This window comes from Mus caroli, unplaced genomic scaffold (assembly GCF_978045245.1).
Source record: "Mus caroli unplaced genomic scaffold, Mus_caroli_1 scaffold_4, whole genome shotgun sequence".
NCBI lineage: Eukaryota > Metazoa > Chordata > Mammalia > Rodentia > Muridae > Mus > Mus caroli.
Window position 1 is genome coordinate 117,272,238 of NW_028227259.1, and position 16,365 is coordinate 117,288,602.

Consider the following 16,365-nt stretch of genomic DNA (forward strand, 5'->3'; position numbering starts at 1 on the left):
TCTCTCACACACACACACAATCTCACACATTCATACTCTCACACACACACACTCTCACACATGTTCACTCACACACACACACTCATTCTCACACACTCAAACACACTCTCACACATATCCACACTCTCACACACACATTCACTTTCTCACACACATTCATAAACATTCATACTCTCACAGTCTCTCTCTCTCTCTCTCTCTCTCTCTCTCTCTCTCTCTCACACACACACACACACACACACACACACCTCAAGACAAAGCGAGCTGTCAATCTCCCTACTTCCAGGATCCCCAGCACCCCACTCCACTACAGCTCCCCACAGGCCTACAAGCGTCCTGCTCCAGAGTCTGAGATCCCTAGACCACCTACCTGCTCAGAATGCCTGCACCCAGGCTTTGCCACCCCAGGGTGTGGCTCACCTGTCCTGCTCTGCCTCTCTAAGGGTGGGTGCACTAGCAGCTGGGAAGTGCCAAGTGTTATGGACTGACCTCATAGATAGAGCCTAGCAGGAGGGATGGAGAGAGGGACTGACGGGTCTGTTTGTAGCACCATGCCATACCCATACCCAGCTCTAAGTCCCCCACTGCCATCCAGGAGGCAGCCTGGCCACCCTGTGCACTCAGGCCCCCGGGACTGCTAAAGCACAGCTCTCCTGCAGACATCTTCTAAGGGTTAACTACAATAACCCTCAGGCTTCCCTACCATTGCAGGGGACACCTGAGCAGGGGACAGGTACCAGGGAGGAGCCTCCCTCTCTCCTGGCTCGGCCCTCAAAGCGCCACCAAGCCTTCCTGTGATGGCTGGATCCTTGGCAGCTATTTTGGGGCTGTTCTGTTCTGGAAAGAACTAGGATAGGAAGAACCTAGGCTGATCCACAGATTCGGGACTTAAGATTATCTCTGGAAAGTGCCAGATGGTGACTATTTTTGGCTTTGCAAGTCACATGTAGCTTTTTTGCAACCTAAAACTCATGCTTGATTCGCAGGCCATATCTGGCCAACACAGCCCCATTCGGGTCCCCAACCAGGTAAGTCAGTGAGCCTCCTTGTCGCTTGGCTAAGAGTCATGAGGTCATGTCATGTTCAGCCTCGGACAAAAAGGCCACCAGGGCTGGTGAGGACGTTGTTCTGGTGAATCTGGGACGGGGAACACAGACAGCCATGGAACCGCAGGTTCTGGTGAGGCCCGGGGAGGGCCTGGCTTACATCCAGCATGCAGTGAACATTACCACCAGCACCACAGACCCAGACCCAATCTACTTCTGAAGCTAGAAAATTTGCCTTCCATTAATCTACAGAATACTCCTCAGATGAGCCCTGCTCTGGGGCCGACCTGCTCCTCCCTGCTCCCTCTCAGACTTCTACACTACCTCCCACCACAGCAGGACCCAGCTTCCTCTGCCACCGAGCCCCATCAGACAAGCTCACCCACCTGGAAGAGATTAGTGATACCCCAGTCCCACTCCCCCCAACCCATCCCACCCCCACCCCAGCAAGTTCTGGCCTGGCCAGCTTCCCACCCTCCAGGCTACAAGGTGCCACTTGGCTGTGTCTAAGTGTAGCATTCTCCCTGCCTCCTCTTCCCCTCAACCTCCCTCCTGCTTCGATGTGAACTTGGCCACTGCTACACACTTCCCACTCATGTAAGCACTGGACATCCATTTCCAGGTCTCCCCCATCTGACCCCTCCACCACGAACTTTGTACTCCTGTACCCCACCATGCAGTGTTCACTGATGCCCCTCACATGATCCTACCCAGAACACACACAGACACTCTGCCTTGTCCCCAAAAGTCCCACTGTCTCCTCCCTTGTGCACCACATGGCTGGTCACACACACAGGCCACTGGGCCTCAGCCCTCCCTTACTTGTTCCTACCCCAGGACCTTCACACACCTGAAACCCCTAATTGGGAAAGTTATCTAAATGCCACATCCTGGCACGAAGACATGTCGGCTGAAGGCCTGAGGAGGCCGTGTGTGTGTGACAGAGAACAAAGCTCACTGTGCCCCTGTAGCCATGGCAACAATTTTTATCTCCCTCTGACTTTACACGTAGAAACTTTGGAAGGCAATATTCAGGCCCTTTCCTGACAACTGGCATACAGAAAAACAAACCTCCATCGGCCACGGGACTGCACAGGGCATCCTCACCACAGAGAAAGCACCTGTCTGGAGCCTGTGACCACCAGAGAGGGAACACAGGAGAGGCCAGGAAACTGCTTACTGAGCTCAAAGATCTTTGCTGTCCAGGACTCCTGTAGTCCCCAAGAGCCCAGGGTCCTAATAGGAAATGGCCCAGAGGTCAGAGAGAACCTTGCCCAGTCTCTATGCCCCTAAGTCTTCTCTACACAGCTCATCCCCAGCCTTAGCCAATGGGAAAACTGTAGAAGTGGGTGCCCTGTGCCGTAAATTAGCAAAGATGAGTTCACCTCTCTCAGCTCGTGACCGTGTGACAGCAGCTCATGTTCCTGCCTAGACAGCCCTCGGTGATGGCCGACCATAAGACTGTATGCTACAACAAATCCTTTCTCCCCAAAGCTGCATCTGGCTACAGCACCTTATCCCAGGGATAGACATGAAACCAGGATTCCCAGAAGAGGTGTCTGAGACCAGCAGGTGCTCACTGAACAAGTATGTAAGCAGGTAGCTGTCACCGCTCCTGGTGGGAGTGAGGAAGCATCCAGGGATCCCACCTTGGAGCTTGGTACCCACAAGGCCCTTAGAAAAGAGTTCCGCAAATCGTAAGCAAGAAGGCCATGCCCGTGTGTCTGTGTGTGTGTGAGTGTCTGTCTGTCTGTGTATGTGTGAATGTGAGTGTGAGTATGTTTGTGAGTGTGTGTATGTGTTATGTGTGTATGAGTATGTGTGAGTATGTGTGGGTGTGTGTCTATGTATATCTGTGTATGTGTGAGTGTGTGTGCATGAGAGTGTATATGAATGTCTATGTATATGTGCGAATGTGAATGTGTGCATGTGTCTATATGTAGGAGTGTGTGTATGTGTGTCTGTATGTCTGTGTATGTGTGAGTGTGTGTGCATGTGAGTATGTATGAGTGTCTGTGTGCATGTGAGAGTATGTTCGTATGTGAGTTTATGTAGGAGTGTGTGTTGTGTGTATGAGTGTGTTTGAGTGTGTCTCTGTATATCTGTGTATGTGTGCATGTGTGTATGAGTGTGTATATATATGAATGTGAGTGTGTGTATGTGTCTGTGTGATGAGTGTAAGTGTGTGAGTGTCTCTGTGTGTGTCTTTCTGTATGTCTGTCTATGTCTATCTGTGTCTGTATGTGTGAATGTGAGTATGAGTGTGTGTGTGTGTGTGTGTGTGTGTGTATTCTGAGTGTCTGAGAGTCTGTGTCTGTATGTGCATGTCTTTGTGTGTGTGTGTGTGTGTCTTTGTGTGTGTGCACACAATCATGTGAAGGCCTGAGATAACAATCAGGTGTCTTCCTCTACACTCTCTCTCTCATCTTCTGGGACGGGGTCTCTCACTGAACCTGGAGCTCACTGACTGAACAGCCATCAAGCCTCGGAGTGCACCTTTCCCTGGGCCTGTGTTGGGTTAGACATTCACCACTGCACCCCACGTTTACAGCATCCCATCTCCACAACAGCCATCTTTTCTCTCAGACAAGGTCTTGCTATGTGGCCCATGCTGCTCCTGCCTCCAATCTCTCAGTGCAATGGCAGATGCTCACCATGGCACCTTCCTCCTGTTAGAGCTTCTCACCAAGACACCAGACACCAAGCACCCGAGTCAGTAACCCGAAGCCGGCTGGCACCACAGCATCTGGTCAGACACCACACTGGGTGTCCTGGTCTCTGGGCACTGAGGCTCTGCTCCGTGACTCATGAGCTCTCTTCTCCAGTCCTTAGGTAGAGGAAGAACACTACCTAACTCTCTAAAAATGGCCTCCTCACCCCATGTGAGTCCCAGCTTGCACCCTGCCCCGCACACTGCACTGGGGAGAAGCAGGCCTATCATTATGAACAGCAAGATGGCTGCCCTGGGGTGTGGTCCTTCAGAGGGAAGGGTCTGGTGAAGCCAGACATGAGGCCAGTGTTGGGGAACAGGATCCCCCGAGCCCACAGAGAAAGAACCTCTTTATGCCCTTTTATGGTGGGGAACTCGACTTCAGGGCGGCTAGTCTGTTATGCAAGCATGGAGCCCAGCAGGCTCTGAGGAAGCCTGGGTCAGGCTTCGGGGTCAGTGGGCCTCGACACTGAGACACAGTGGCTCAATGGCTGCTGCAGGCTGGCACAGTCTGCTCTAAACTTAGAACAGCCAGCCAGGCTGGGAAGAGGGGTCCCCGGGGGTACTGCTCCTTAGCAGCATACTTGGCAGGGTGCCACGGCCATTCAAGTCCAGCCTGGGCAGCGGCTCCCAGCAGCCTGTGCGGTTTCCTGTCCACCTGTGTGGACCTGAACAACAGGAAAGGCAGCAGCAGCAGTGCCCCCCCCCAGCTTTTCTTCTCCATCCATTCTGCAGAGACAGAGACCCCTGAGGGGCCCTGGATATCCCAGTAAGCATGAGCCACGAACCTGCCATGTGCGTGGCCCTGTGTGAGAAGTGGAGGAAACAACAAAACAAGTCTCTGCCAGCTTCAGAAATGTATTCAGCTCAGCAACTCAGTACAGTGTGCACATACCGAGCACCTTTGTGCACTGAGCCCAGCTCATTCACTGTAAACAAACCAACAAGACCCCTATCCTCAAAAACAAAAACAAAAAAACCCTCACTTTGTCATTGGTTCACTATTAACAAGCACATACTGTGTGCAGGAGCTTGTACTAAAAAACAAAGGAAATGAACAAGGGATCCTAATCACTCTTGTCAGTCACTCATTTCCTCATTCAGGTCTATAAGCAGTTATTGAGCACTTTCTGTATACCCAGCACTTCACCAAGCTTGGTGAACAGAGCTATGGTGCAGCCAGTACTTGAACATTCACCTTGAGTCACGGGTGGGCTCCTGGATGCCCACTGTGTGATGACACAGGTCTGGGGTACAGTCACCACCTCAGTTGCGTCCTTCCATGCACCAACCGCAACCAGCCTACTATGTGCATAGGAGAGAAGGCCCGTTGTGACCTTCCTTCCCCTCTGATAGGCTCACTCCACCAAAGCACCTACTATGCGCCAGGCCCTGAGAAGCTAGTGAATGAAGTTCATATCCATGGGGCCGGATAACATGGGATGCGTGCCCACTTCACCAGTCAGGCCTGAGTGCTCTGTCAGGACAGCAAGAACCTCTCAGTTATTCAAACGCTCCGTGAGATTTGGGTGACTGTGAAGCAGGTCACACGCCCCTGATCTGGCAGGGGACACAGGGACCATGAAGGGATCTCTTGGTACCCATGACCATATCTTAGATGAGAGAATCCACCAGAACTCAGGGACAGCCAAGCTCGGGGAAAGATGTTTCCAATAATGTGGAGGCACAGGGAAGCAGACAGCAGGCAGGCAGGTCCCTCAGCACCCACACCGTCCCAGGCTGAGTACAGGGCAGGGGAATAGCAGGCTTCATACCCACTGCCCAGATGGCTGAGGAAGTAGGTCTGTGGCTACCAGAATCCACAGAGAGCAGAAGGGATGCCAGGAGCCATCTGTGGCTGCCTCTACAATGTGGTCCTCATACCGGCTCTCTCACCCCTGGCCCTACATGCACAGTGACAACGTTTCTACAGGACTTAGTTCTGAGTCCCTGGGGAACCCAGCCGATCCATCCCTAGTCAGGGACAACTGTGTCCTGCCCCCAGAACCCACAAGTGTGGCAACAGATAGTTACAGGGCTGCATCTTCGAATGGCTTGTCAGGACAAGCTAGCAGGCACCCACACGTGCCTGTGTTCTGCGGAGGATCCAGGAAAGCGGAAGACAGAGGGCTGAGCTCCCACGCTGTGCACCCAGGAACCCTGGCAGCATCTGCCTTCCCGACCTCTTCAGAGGCCCTGACCCCTGAGGCTGCCCAGTCTGCTGTGTGGGTCACAGGATGACTGGGGCTTCACATGGTATGCCACCTGCTATGCTCTACAAGTCTCAGGTCACCTGTCCCAGAGGACAAAGGCCGCTTTCACTGGGCCCCGGGTGCTCACGCAAGCCTGGGCAGGCGTCAGGGCAGGGAGGGCGGCCCCAGCAGGCCCCTCTGGGAAGACAGCCAGAAAGCCCAGCCTCTGGGGCCCTGCAAGCCAGGGCAGCACTGAGGGTTGGCCCTCTTCTCCTCCCAATCTATACCACCTTCAACAGGGTGAGAACAGGGCAGAGGGAAGCTTTGAGGAAAAGCTGATGAATTCAGTCAGCTTTGTTTAGCACTCACGAGACCAAGACACACCTTCAGAGCTAAGATCAAGTCATCATGGTAGCCGGCTGGCGCAAACTCCAAGGCTGGGCATCCTAGGTCAAATTGCTTTCCACTGCTGACGGCTAGGTGACTCTCCAGAGGTGGCGTAACCTCTCTGGGCAGATGAGAGCAGTCTCTCTCTCTCCAGGACTGCTCAAAGGACAAAATGAAGCCTCTGACACACACACACACACACACACACACACACACACACACACCCATTCACAGAACTCAGAATGTGACTAAATTTTAGAAGAGCCTTAAAACCACTGGGTAAGCTAAAGGAGGCCAGTAGGGTGGGTCTTCCGATTCAAGTACCTTTGAGGCTGGGGGTGAGTGCTCATGTAGTTGGATGTGGCTGCCTCTGCTTCACAAGTGCTGGGATCACAGAGGCTCTGCAACTGGTGTTGGGGGGGGGGGCTAGGTAAGCTGAGGGAAGGAGAGCTCAGGCATCAGGGAAGCTCACACACAAAAGATTCTGAGGTGTCACAGAGGGAGCCAAGGACAAAACCCTCCACCCAACACCTTCATCTTCACTTGGGGGAGCGGGAGGGGAGAACTGCAGGGCGGGGCTTCTCCAGGCCTGGGATTCTGATGGGGGTTCTTTCCAGCATCTCTTCCAGGAAGAAGAGAATGAAGACTGCTTCTAGGAAGCGACATCTCCATCAGAAGACATAAGGTCAGGAGGGGACATCTCTGTCAGAGCATATTAGCATGTCAGGCTACAGTGGCAGTTACATGGTGCTCACAGAGCCATTGGCTGCAGAAAGGCAACCTCCAGCACACAGGGCAGCTGCGTCCCCGCCAGGATCTCCACAGAAAACATGAGGTTCTCCCACCTGCAGAACATTTCTTTTGTTTCTGTTTAAAATTCCCTTGCTACATGTATCTATTAGTGAGCACGTGGAAGAGAGAGGCCAACTGGCAGGACTGGTCTCTCCTCCCAGCAGGTGAGTTACAGGGATGGAATTCAGGTTTGGCAGCAAGCACCTTTAGCCATTTCACACACCCTTATTTATTTATTTATTTATTTATTTATTTATTTTTTAAGACAGGGTTTCTCTGTATAGTCCCGGCTGTCCTGGAACTCACTATGTAGACCAAGCTAGCCTTGAACTCACAGAACTCACAGAGATCCCCCCTCCCCCGTCTCTGCCACCAACACCTATATCTCATTTTTAATCTCCATAGCAGCATGCTGTACGTATTTATGGAGTCCTGTATGACACATCTCAGTGTAAACGCATAGCACCCAGCAACCCACTCAGATAGCCGGTGTTACCCACCTGAGATGTTCAAATTTCTCTACCAGCTATTTAAAAACGCGCAGGTCACCATTCTGGATATTGCTTGCCACAAGCTATTCCACCCTCCAGTTGCTCCCCCAGATGGAGAACCTTCCTCTCCATCTTCTCCCTCAGCTACCATTCCCTAGTAGCCTCCACCCACCTCAGGGAATGGCAATCACTCTAAGCAAAGGGTGACCCTTCCCATCTGCTCCTGAGATGGCCAAATCTGACATCTAAAGTGTAGACTCAGAACGCCAATCACAGTGACAGACACGAGATACCCTCCACACTCCCCGCCAGGAACTGTTGTGTCCCTCTGCCCATTACTCTCCCCAGGAAGCCCACACCTGAACAACTGAGAGCTAACCCTATCCTTCAAAAGATCCAGCCAGCTTATGACCAGGGCGCCCTCTACTGACAAACCTGGGAATTGCTCCTCCAGAGGATCAGCTGGCAGCAGCTCCAGCCATGTGGGTCTCATAACCACGCTTAGGGAGTGTATGTAAAGACAGTAGCAGCAGCTCCCATTTATTGAGCACCAACTATGTGCCATATCTTCCCCGCAGATGAGAGGAAAGGCTGAAATACACAGCCTTTGGGGATCTCAAGGCGGGAGGGAGACCTGAACTTGAACCCAGGTCATTGTGCCCACAGAGTACCCCCCTTCGCTGGAGCCCTAGAACTTGGAACGTGTGCACGGGCTTTAAGGAGACTCTGATTCAATCCTTCAGGCCCAGTAAAGGCAAGCAACTGCTCAGGGTCACACAGCAACTGTTCCCAGAAGTACTCTGGCCATGTAACCAGCTTGGACAGCCACAAGACTAACACATTCTTTGGAACATCTCCAGGCCTAGAACGTCTGAAACCCAGGGAAACAGCAGGGGCTAAGTCCTGGAGGCTTTGCCTGAGAGGACTGCTCCCATGGCACAAAGCGTCCAATATCATGGTAACACATGGAGTCGTTCTGGGGACCAGGAGATGTCCTTCCAGGTTCAGGAGCCACCAGCAACCCAAAGTCTATCTCCACCTTTCTGTCTCTGTATGACAAATGCTGGAGACATACACAACAGGTAGGAGAGGGGTCACACTATGCTTGGGGCACAGCAGGTCGAGTCTGGAACATGGGCTAGGAGTGCAGCTGGAGGCTAGACCACTGGATGAGTGTGAATCCAGCATGCACATCTGGGCGACATGGACATGAGACTGTCACAGAGAGAGAAGGAGCAACCAGTGTAGGTGGCTGAATCCGGGCTACAGCCACTGGCAGATGTGTCCTGATTAAAAGGCTCTGGATGCCTCTTCCTAGGATTGGATACCATGGGAAGGATGCGCAAGGGGTGGGAGCCTCAGAGCAGGGCCTACTGCTTTTACTTCAAGGATACTGAACGTCCAGGGGTCCCTGTGGTCTCCCTGACTCAGTCTTAGTTTGGCCTGGGGTCTCCCCACAACCCCCTGTCTCCTTACATGGCAGCCAGACTTCCTTTCAAAGCCCAAACTGTATATAGTTTAGCACTGAGTGTTCTCCCCTGAGGCTCCAGTGACCTCAAGGTCCTAGCAATGCCCTCAAAGTGGCTACACACCAAGCATCTCCTGGCTAACCTGCCAACTCCCTCCCATCACCAGCTCTGGGTTAACCTCAGTCTTTCCTTTCAAACAGGCCCCTTTGTAGGGCTTCATTTCCTCCCAGTCTTGCTCGCTGCCCTCTTCCCTTCATACCTTCTCAGGAGGCTCCCCTGGCCGAGCCCAGTCATCCCCGGCTGAGTATCCTGCCTTCTGCCTTCCTTTCCACAGCACACCCCACCTTCTGACACAACTTCCTCAAGTCTGTGACTTGGCTCAACTCCCCACTGGCTGAGGTGGACCATCCTGCTGGTGGAGGGAGCCCGCACATGGAGTACAGGGTGGCCTCCAGGCCCGAGTGGCACTGACACTATCCTAAGCATCTCATACTGGCATGGACTGCTAACACTTACCCAGCACCCACTGTGACTGTGAACACTTACCCAGCACCCACTGTGACTGCTAACATTTACCCAGCACCCACTGTGACTGTGAACAATTACCCAGCACCCACTGTGACTGTGAACACTTACCCAGCACCCACTGTGACTAACATTTTCCCAGCACCCACTGTGACTGTGAACACTTACCCAGCACCCACTGTGACTGCTAACATTCTCCCAGCACCCACTGTGACTGCTATCATTTACCCAGCACCCACTGTGCGCAGGGCCTTGTTTGTACCACCTCACCAGCTCCTCAGGAAGCCCAAGAGGAAGCTGAGTTACTAACCCCATTCTACAGATAACACCACTGAGGTTCTAGAGATGAAGCATGGGCCGAGGCCCCTGTGGCACACAAAGAAGTGAATCAGCTGGGACCCAAAGCCTGAGACCCAGACTTGAAAACCCATACTCTAGCCAATCTGAAAACCTCAGTGACTCATGTCCTGTGGCTTAAACCTCTGTGCAGGGATAGGACTGGCATTAGCCAGTTCTTCCATTTCAGCCCCAGACCTCAGTGAGCAAGGCGAAACCGGGGCCTTAGCAGGGTAAGAAGTGAGACCCAGAACCTCAACCAGGGCCACAGCAGAAGCAGCAACGTGTTCCAGGGTTGTCAGCAAGCAGCAGGCAGTCCCTTAGCCATCTGTAACTCAAACACATGGACAGTGCTCACATCTCCTGAGCACCCACTGAGCAGCGTGGCCATGACGGAGGTGACCCTCCACACATGGCCCTTCCAGCACAGTGGAACAACACAGTCACCAAATTTAACTTTTTTTTATACCTCCCTGGTTCAAACCCCAGCTCAGCCTCTGCCTGAATATTAAGGAGTTACTGGATCTCCCAGAGCCTCAGTTTCTCCACATACTTAATAATAATGTCAGCATTCACTTGAGGGCTGTTGTGAGCACTGATGAATCATATGTGGAGACCATGGGGAGTGGGGGACGTCTTGCAGGCTTCTCCGGGACTGTTATTACCGACATCATCACCGGGAAGAGGCCACAGGCTGCAGAGGGCCTCGGCTAAGCAAACACTTCACAAGAATGCCAGGGGATTGCGGGGGGGGGGGGGGGAGGGGTGGTAGTGAGAGCCAAGCCAGCTACATTTAGACATTTTCCATCTAAAGAACAAGCTCTGCTAGTGGGGGAATGTGGACAGGCCAAACTTGGCCACCAAGTGGGAAGCGGGCAGCTTGTCCCAGCATTCCACGGACAGTAATCTGCCCCGTCCCCCAGACCAGGCACGGCCCTTGCAGCATGGGCTGCCTTGGTTTCCCTATCATGTGTTGTGTTCCTACTGTCCTGGGATCCCACCATGCAGCTCTGTGGGCCTACAGCTTCCTGAGCAAGCTGAGGGACCCACCGAGGACCATCCCCAGGCCTCACCGCAAGCTGGATAGGTCAGGAATAGTGAGAGGTGTGGGGGGTGGGGTGGGGGGGGTGTTCCATCTCTTCCAAAGTGCATCTGAACACGGCTGTTCCCCAAAGCCCAGCCCCTAACCAGTCCTACAATTGCCAGCCCAAGCCACAGACAAGGAAGCAGAAATTCAGAGCAGTTGTGTGACTTCCCCGTCAGGAATGGCTAGAGCCATAGTGCAGGCCAGGGCTTCCTCCCACCAACACCCAGGGGGTCCCTGGTGCCAGCTACGTCATCCTGAAAGCTTATGCACGCCATATGGGCTTCACCAGAGCTTGCCAAGCCACCTTAACCCTGGCAGCCTCTGTGTTCCCATTCAGACCCTAGAAGTGGTTGAAATGGGACCAGGGCTTTACATCCTGACTCTGACAGGTCCCAGTGGGGGCCTTGAATAAGATACCAAACCTCACAGGCTTCAGTTCCCCTCAGCTGCAAAATGCAGGTGCTGCAGAGTTCTGCTCACAGTGGCAAGGGTGGGGTGGCCTGCGTTGCCCACAAGACCCATGAAGTTCGTGCCAGGAGACTTCGTAAGGGCTCAGAAGAACAGCAGGGGCTACAGCTTCCAGTCAGACACCCAGCAGCAGACACACGGACCCAAGGAGGGTCTGTCTACCTGGCTTATCTCATCAGCAAGATTAAGTGACTCCAAAGAGCCCCAGAAGAGGAAGCCACCAGCTCTGGTTACTAATGACAGGGTGACAGAAACTCAATCCCCTCCCACTTCCCAGCTGATGCAGGGCAGGCCCAGGAGCTGGGGGTGGGGGTGGGGGTGGGGGCCTCATCTCCAGGGCTATGTGCAAGACCAGGCTGTAGGCGGGAAGCTACCCACAGGCAGACAGCCCCACAGCCCTACAAATGGCCCCTTTGCAGACATCTGCCGTAGCCAATCCTGGCTAGGCTACCCAGGGACCTGAGGAAGACTGAGAAATCTTGAGAAAGATCTGAGAGTGCTGAGGTTAAAGGGCACAGGGAACACCGGAGAGCAAAATCCTGCTCAAGCTGGAAGGACCGGACTGAGTAATTAATCAAGGCCGAGGACAGGAAGGAGCACGGCCATCAGACCCTGCGCTTACTTACTGAGATGTCTGTCTGTGGTACCAGGATGGAACCCAGGCCTCATGGATGTTGGGCAAGAGCTCTTCTCCTGAGCCAAATCCCCAACCCTCTTCTCCACATTTTTAGTTTTGAGACAGAAACTGAGTTACTGAGGCTTGAACTCACTCTGTGGCCCCAGCAGGCCTTGAACTTTTGCTCCTCCTGCCTCAGCCTCCTGAGAGGCAGGGATGACATAGGCTCACCCCCCCCCCCCAGGCCTAACACAAGCACTTTAAAGATGTGACTGCCCATGTCGGTGAGCACACATAAGAGCTTGTGAGCTCACAACCAGGACTCACTTGGTCAGCGGGCAATTGTGAGGCCCTGTTGTGGATTCCCACCTAAAACAGTAAACAGTAAAGTGCAGACTGGGATCCTGCTAGAGATGCCATGGGAAAACATAGCCTTTGAATGGAGCAGTCCTCCCATGAGTCCTCCCTTCAGCTTCCCAGGAGTCCTCCTCTCAGCTACCCATGAGTCAATCCTCCCCTATCTTCATTGATGAGTTCTCCCCCCAGCATCTCCCTTGATGTGTTGGTCATGACTGGTCCTGATGGTGCTAAGGGATTGGAAGGAGGCTGCCCTGCCTTGCACAGCATCGAGCAGCACTATTGGCCTCTATCCACAACATACCACAAGTACCAGTCCCCACCCTCCACTCCCAGTTAAGGCAACCAAAAATATCTCCAGACAGACTGTCAAGCATCCCCAGGAGGGCAAGTTCAGCCCCTCAGAGCTCAGAATCTAGTCTGGAGTTTCACAGCAGTGAGCTCATATAGATTCCCTGCTTGCATGGAAGGGGGCAGAGGGAATAGAGGGAGTTATGTCATGTAGCTCAGGCTGGCCTCTAACTTGCTATGTATCTGAGGATGACTTTGAACTCCTAATCCCCCTGTCCTCCCCAGCTGAGCTCAGGGGTGCGTGTCACCAGGCCACATACCGCTTGTACAGTGCTGGGGAGGGAACCCAGGGCTGACTGCACGTGTGCCAGACAAGTCAGCTGAGGCCCTTCCCAGTTCTTCTAACTACTGACTTGTTTTGTGTGTGTGTGTGTGTGTGTGTGTGTGCGCGCGCGCGCGCGCGCGCGCGCGCATGCACACGCGCATTGCGTTGTGGATGGAGGCCAAACGATGGTGAAGGATCCTTTGGAACTGGAGTTACAGATGGTGGTGAGCCTCCCTCCATGTGGGGCTTCCGAGGGAGCAGCCAGTGCTCGCCAGCCCCTGTGTTCCAGTTCTCTGCCGGAAGGCTGCACCTCGGTGTTCCCGGACGCCTCCTCTGTGCACACAGCAATGCTGAGCATTAAATGCTGAGCAGCTATCCTCTCTCTGGGCATGCACACAAAGGAAATGACCCCCATGCTTCACAGGAGACCACACACGCCTCCTCGCTCATCAAAGTGAGAGACACGGGGTCACAGCCAAGCAATCTAAGTGGACAGACAGGTCACCAGGATGCACCACGCACATGCTTGCATGCACACACAACGGAACACTACACACCTTTCGCCACTCACAGCATCATGGATGAACACAAAAGACACCAAATTAGGTAAGAGCCTCACACTGCATGATCTCAGTAATAGGTGCAATCTAAAGTCAGATTATACGGAGGCACCCACGGAGCGGGGTTGGTGGTGACCCGGGGAAAGAGTGCAGAGATGGGAAGACAACCATCCAAGCACCCACAGGATGACAACAGCCATGTACCATCTGGGGAGAGGCAGAGGGCACACTCCCCTCCTTGGCTCCCTGCTGAGGCCCCCCCGCTAGACAGTTGCTCTGAACCCGACACTGGGTCACTGAGAAAAGGAAGCCCTAGCAGTCTCCGAGTGGCCCTGGGCTGCAGATGTGAGGGCCTGGAGGAATTGTGACAGGGAAGTGTGAGAGGTCGTACGGCCCGCTGTGCAGATGAGGAAGCTAAGCTGCAGCCCGTGGGTCTCCCACATTTCCAGGCTTCCCACGGAGGACACAGGTTAGGCGTGTCCAGCTTAACTCTGTAGGTGGAGGGCTGGTCCTAAGCCGTGGTCTCAGCCACCTGTGCTGGCCAGAGTCTAGTGACTTGGTGGGACAGAGATACTGCAGGTGATTTCCATAGCCAGGAGCCAGCAGTAGGGCCCAAGTGACTAGAGTTCTACCATGCCACACCTACAGAAGACCTAAACTACCTGTCCTCCCAGCTTTCCTTCTGGTTCAAGGAACTGAGGCTGTTCACTGACCTCAGACAGGCTAGGCTGTCTGTATTCCTGTGGTGAAACTTGCTGTGCATGCTCAAACCTCCTTGCTCCCAGTTCTTCTGCCTAGCACACCCTCCCCCAACCCTTGCTTAGATCCCCCAGGGCTATCTTGGCAGACTCTGACAGACTTCACATCCCATAAGACCATGTCTGCCACAGCACCACGCTCCATCATGCACGCCAACATACAACCACATCCAAAGCCCCCTAAGGAAATCCCCAAAGCATCCTGTTTATGCTGTGTTCAGAGTGTCAAACTTGACCTCAAAATTGCCACCGCCACTGTCGGCGGGTATGAACACATGACCACAGCTACTTGTCCATGCGCATGGGGGGGTGAGCACCGTCTCTTGGCCACATCCCTGCCCTGGCACCAAAACACAGCTGAGCACTGGGACACTAGGGGCTGCAGACTTCAAAATATAAATAAGCCCGGCATGTGGCACAAACCTCTACTGTTTGGGTGGCTGAGGCAGGGGGATACCCAAGAGTTCCAGGCCAAAGTGGGCTATAGAATGAAACTGTCAGGAAAAGAAAAGAAAAGAAAGGAAAGGAAAGGAAAGGAAAGGAAAGGAAAGGAAAGGAAAGGAAAGGAAAGGAAAGGAAAGGAAAGGAAAGGAAAGGAAAAACAGGAGCCAACGGTTAGTTCCTCTCTCTCCTTAGGTTCTGGTGCATTCCAAGTGTTCTGTGTATCATTTGTAGCTTACATTTGTAATAATAATAAAAAGTAAAAAATAAAAAACAAACAAGGAAAGTTAATCAATAAATGACTGGGAGGTGTTTGTTTCCCGGTGATCTGAGGGCATCAGGGACTGAAAAAACACCCATTTCCCAGCCATTCCACGAGGGCTTTGGCGGGCAATGCTAAGAGAGACAATGTTTCCAAAAGCTACATTTTAGCTCAGGAAAATCTGTGTGGCAAGTATCTCAAGTGTCTGCAAATATTCAGAAAGAAAGGAAAAAAGTAACAATTTTCCAAACTTTCCCTTCTGGGAATTTTTAACTCAGTAGCACTAGTTCTAGAAAACCCAACACTATAGTGAGTCCCTGGTTCATTTCTTCAGACTGCAGAGCCCTGAAAAGTGTCACTGTTACTGGGTCAGTCCCCTTAGTCCCACCAGGGAGGAAGGAGTGAGCTAGAGAGGGGACAAGCCCAGGACACACAGATCTGTCTCAGTCAAAATGAGGTACCCACAGAGCCCTTCCAGGCGGGAAGCCCAACTAAGGTTCCCACAGCGTTCTGGGGGGATTCTTTCCTCTGCTGTATACCACGTAGGAGTGGGGGCGGGAGTGGGGGCGGGATGGGTCCTAGGTTCACTTTTGCCAAGTTTGGCGGGGAAGGCAAACAAAGCTATCAAAGCTATCAGGAAGAAGCCCAGCCCCCCCCCCTCACCCCCACCCCCTGCCTGGAAAGCGTGCTCTCCGAAGGAACCACGAACCCACTGGGCTGGCAACAGTCCCAGCTCAGGACTGCAGACTGTCCCTCCTAGCCTATGCTCCCACCCAAGCTGCCCACCTCCCTCAAACTCCCTCCCCTCCAACAGTCACTGTCAGTCCAGAGAAAGGCACAGGCGGCTGCTCGGCTGCTCAGACAAGCTGCAGACCCCTGCGGCCACACTCACCCACAGGTACTGCAGCAGTTTCAGCAGGCTGGGGCAGTAGTAGTAGTCCATCTCTGAGCAGGCTGTGGGTACGCGCCTGTGCCTGCGCTTCCACCTTGTCCCTGGAGGAGGTGGCTCCTCCCTCCCCACTCCTCTCACCGCCCCCAGAGTCAAATTCAGGGTGGCATGAATCTTTCAGAAGCCAGGGCTCATAGCCAGGTGGCCTGACGGCCCTGTGAGCGGCCACGGCCACCTCTGGGGTGAAACTGCAGCCAAGTCCCCAAAGCTGGTGTCAGCATCCCGGGGGGCTGGCCCAGGAGGGGCAGGACCAGGAGGGGCGGGACAAGGGTTGGGTAGTGGGCGGGGTCAGGGTGCTCCTCC

At 53.6% G+C, this 16,365-nt stretch overlaps 1 protein-coding gene across 6 annotated transcripts in view; it reads right to left on the reverse strand.

Annotated features, from left to right (window-relative positions):
* The window catches only part of Kiaa1671 (KIAA1671 ortholog), a 133,448-nt gene that overhangs the window by 59,470 nt on the left and 57,613 nt on the right, over nt 1-16,365 (reverse strand). Inside the window, exon 1 of one of the 6 annotated variants that reach the window (XM_029476894.2) lies at nt 16,006-16,125. The exons of the other annotated variants lie outside the window; for them this stretch is intronic. Within the exon in view, the coding sequence (XP_029332754.1) occupies nt 16,006-16,056 (51 nt within the window). The 5' untranslated portion in view covers nt 16,057-16,125. Of the gene's footprint in view, nt 1-16,005; nt 16,126-16,365 lie in introns of those variants that run through there. 6 annotated transcript variants of the gene reach the window in all.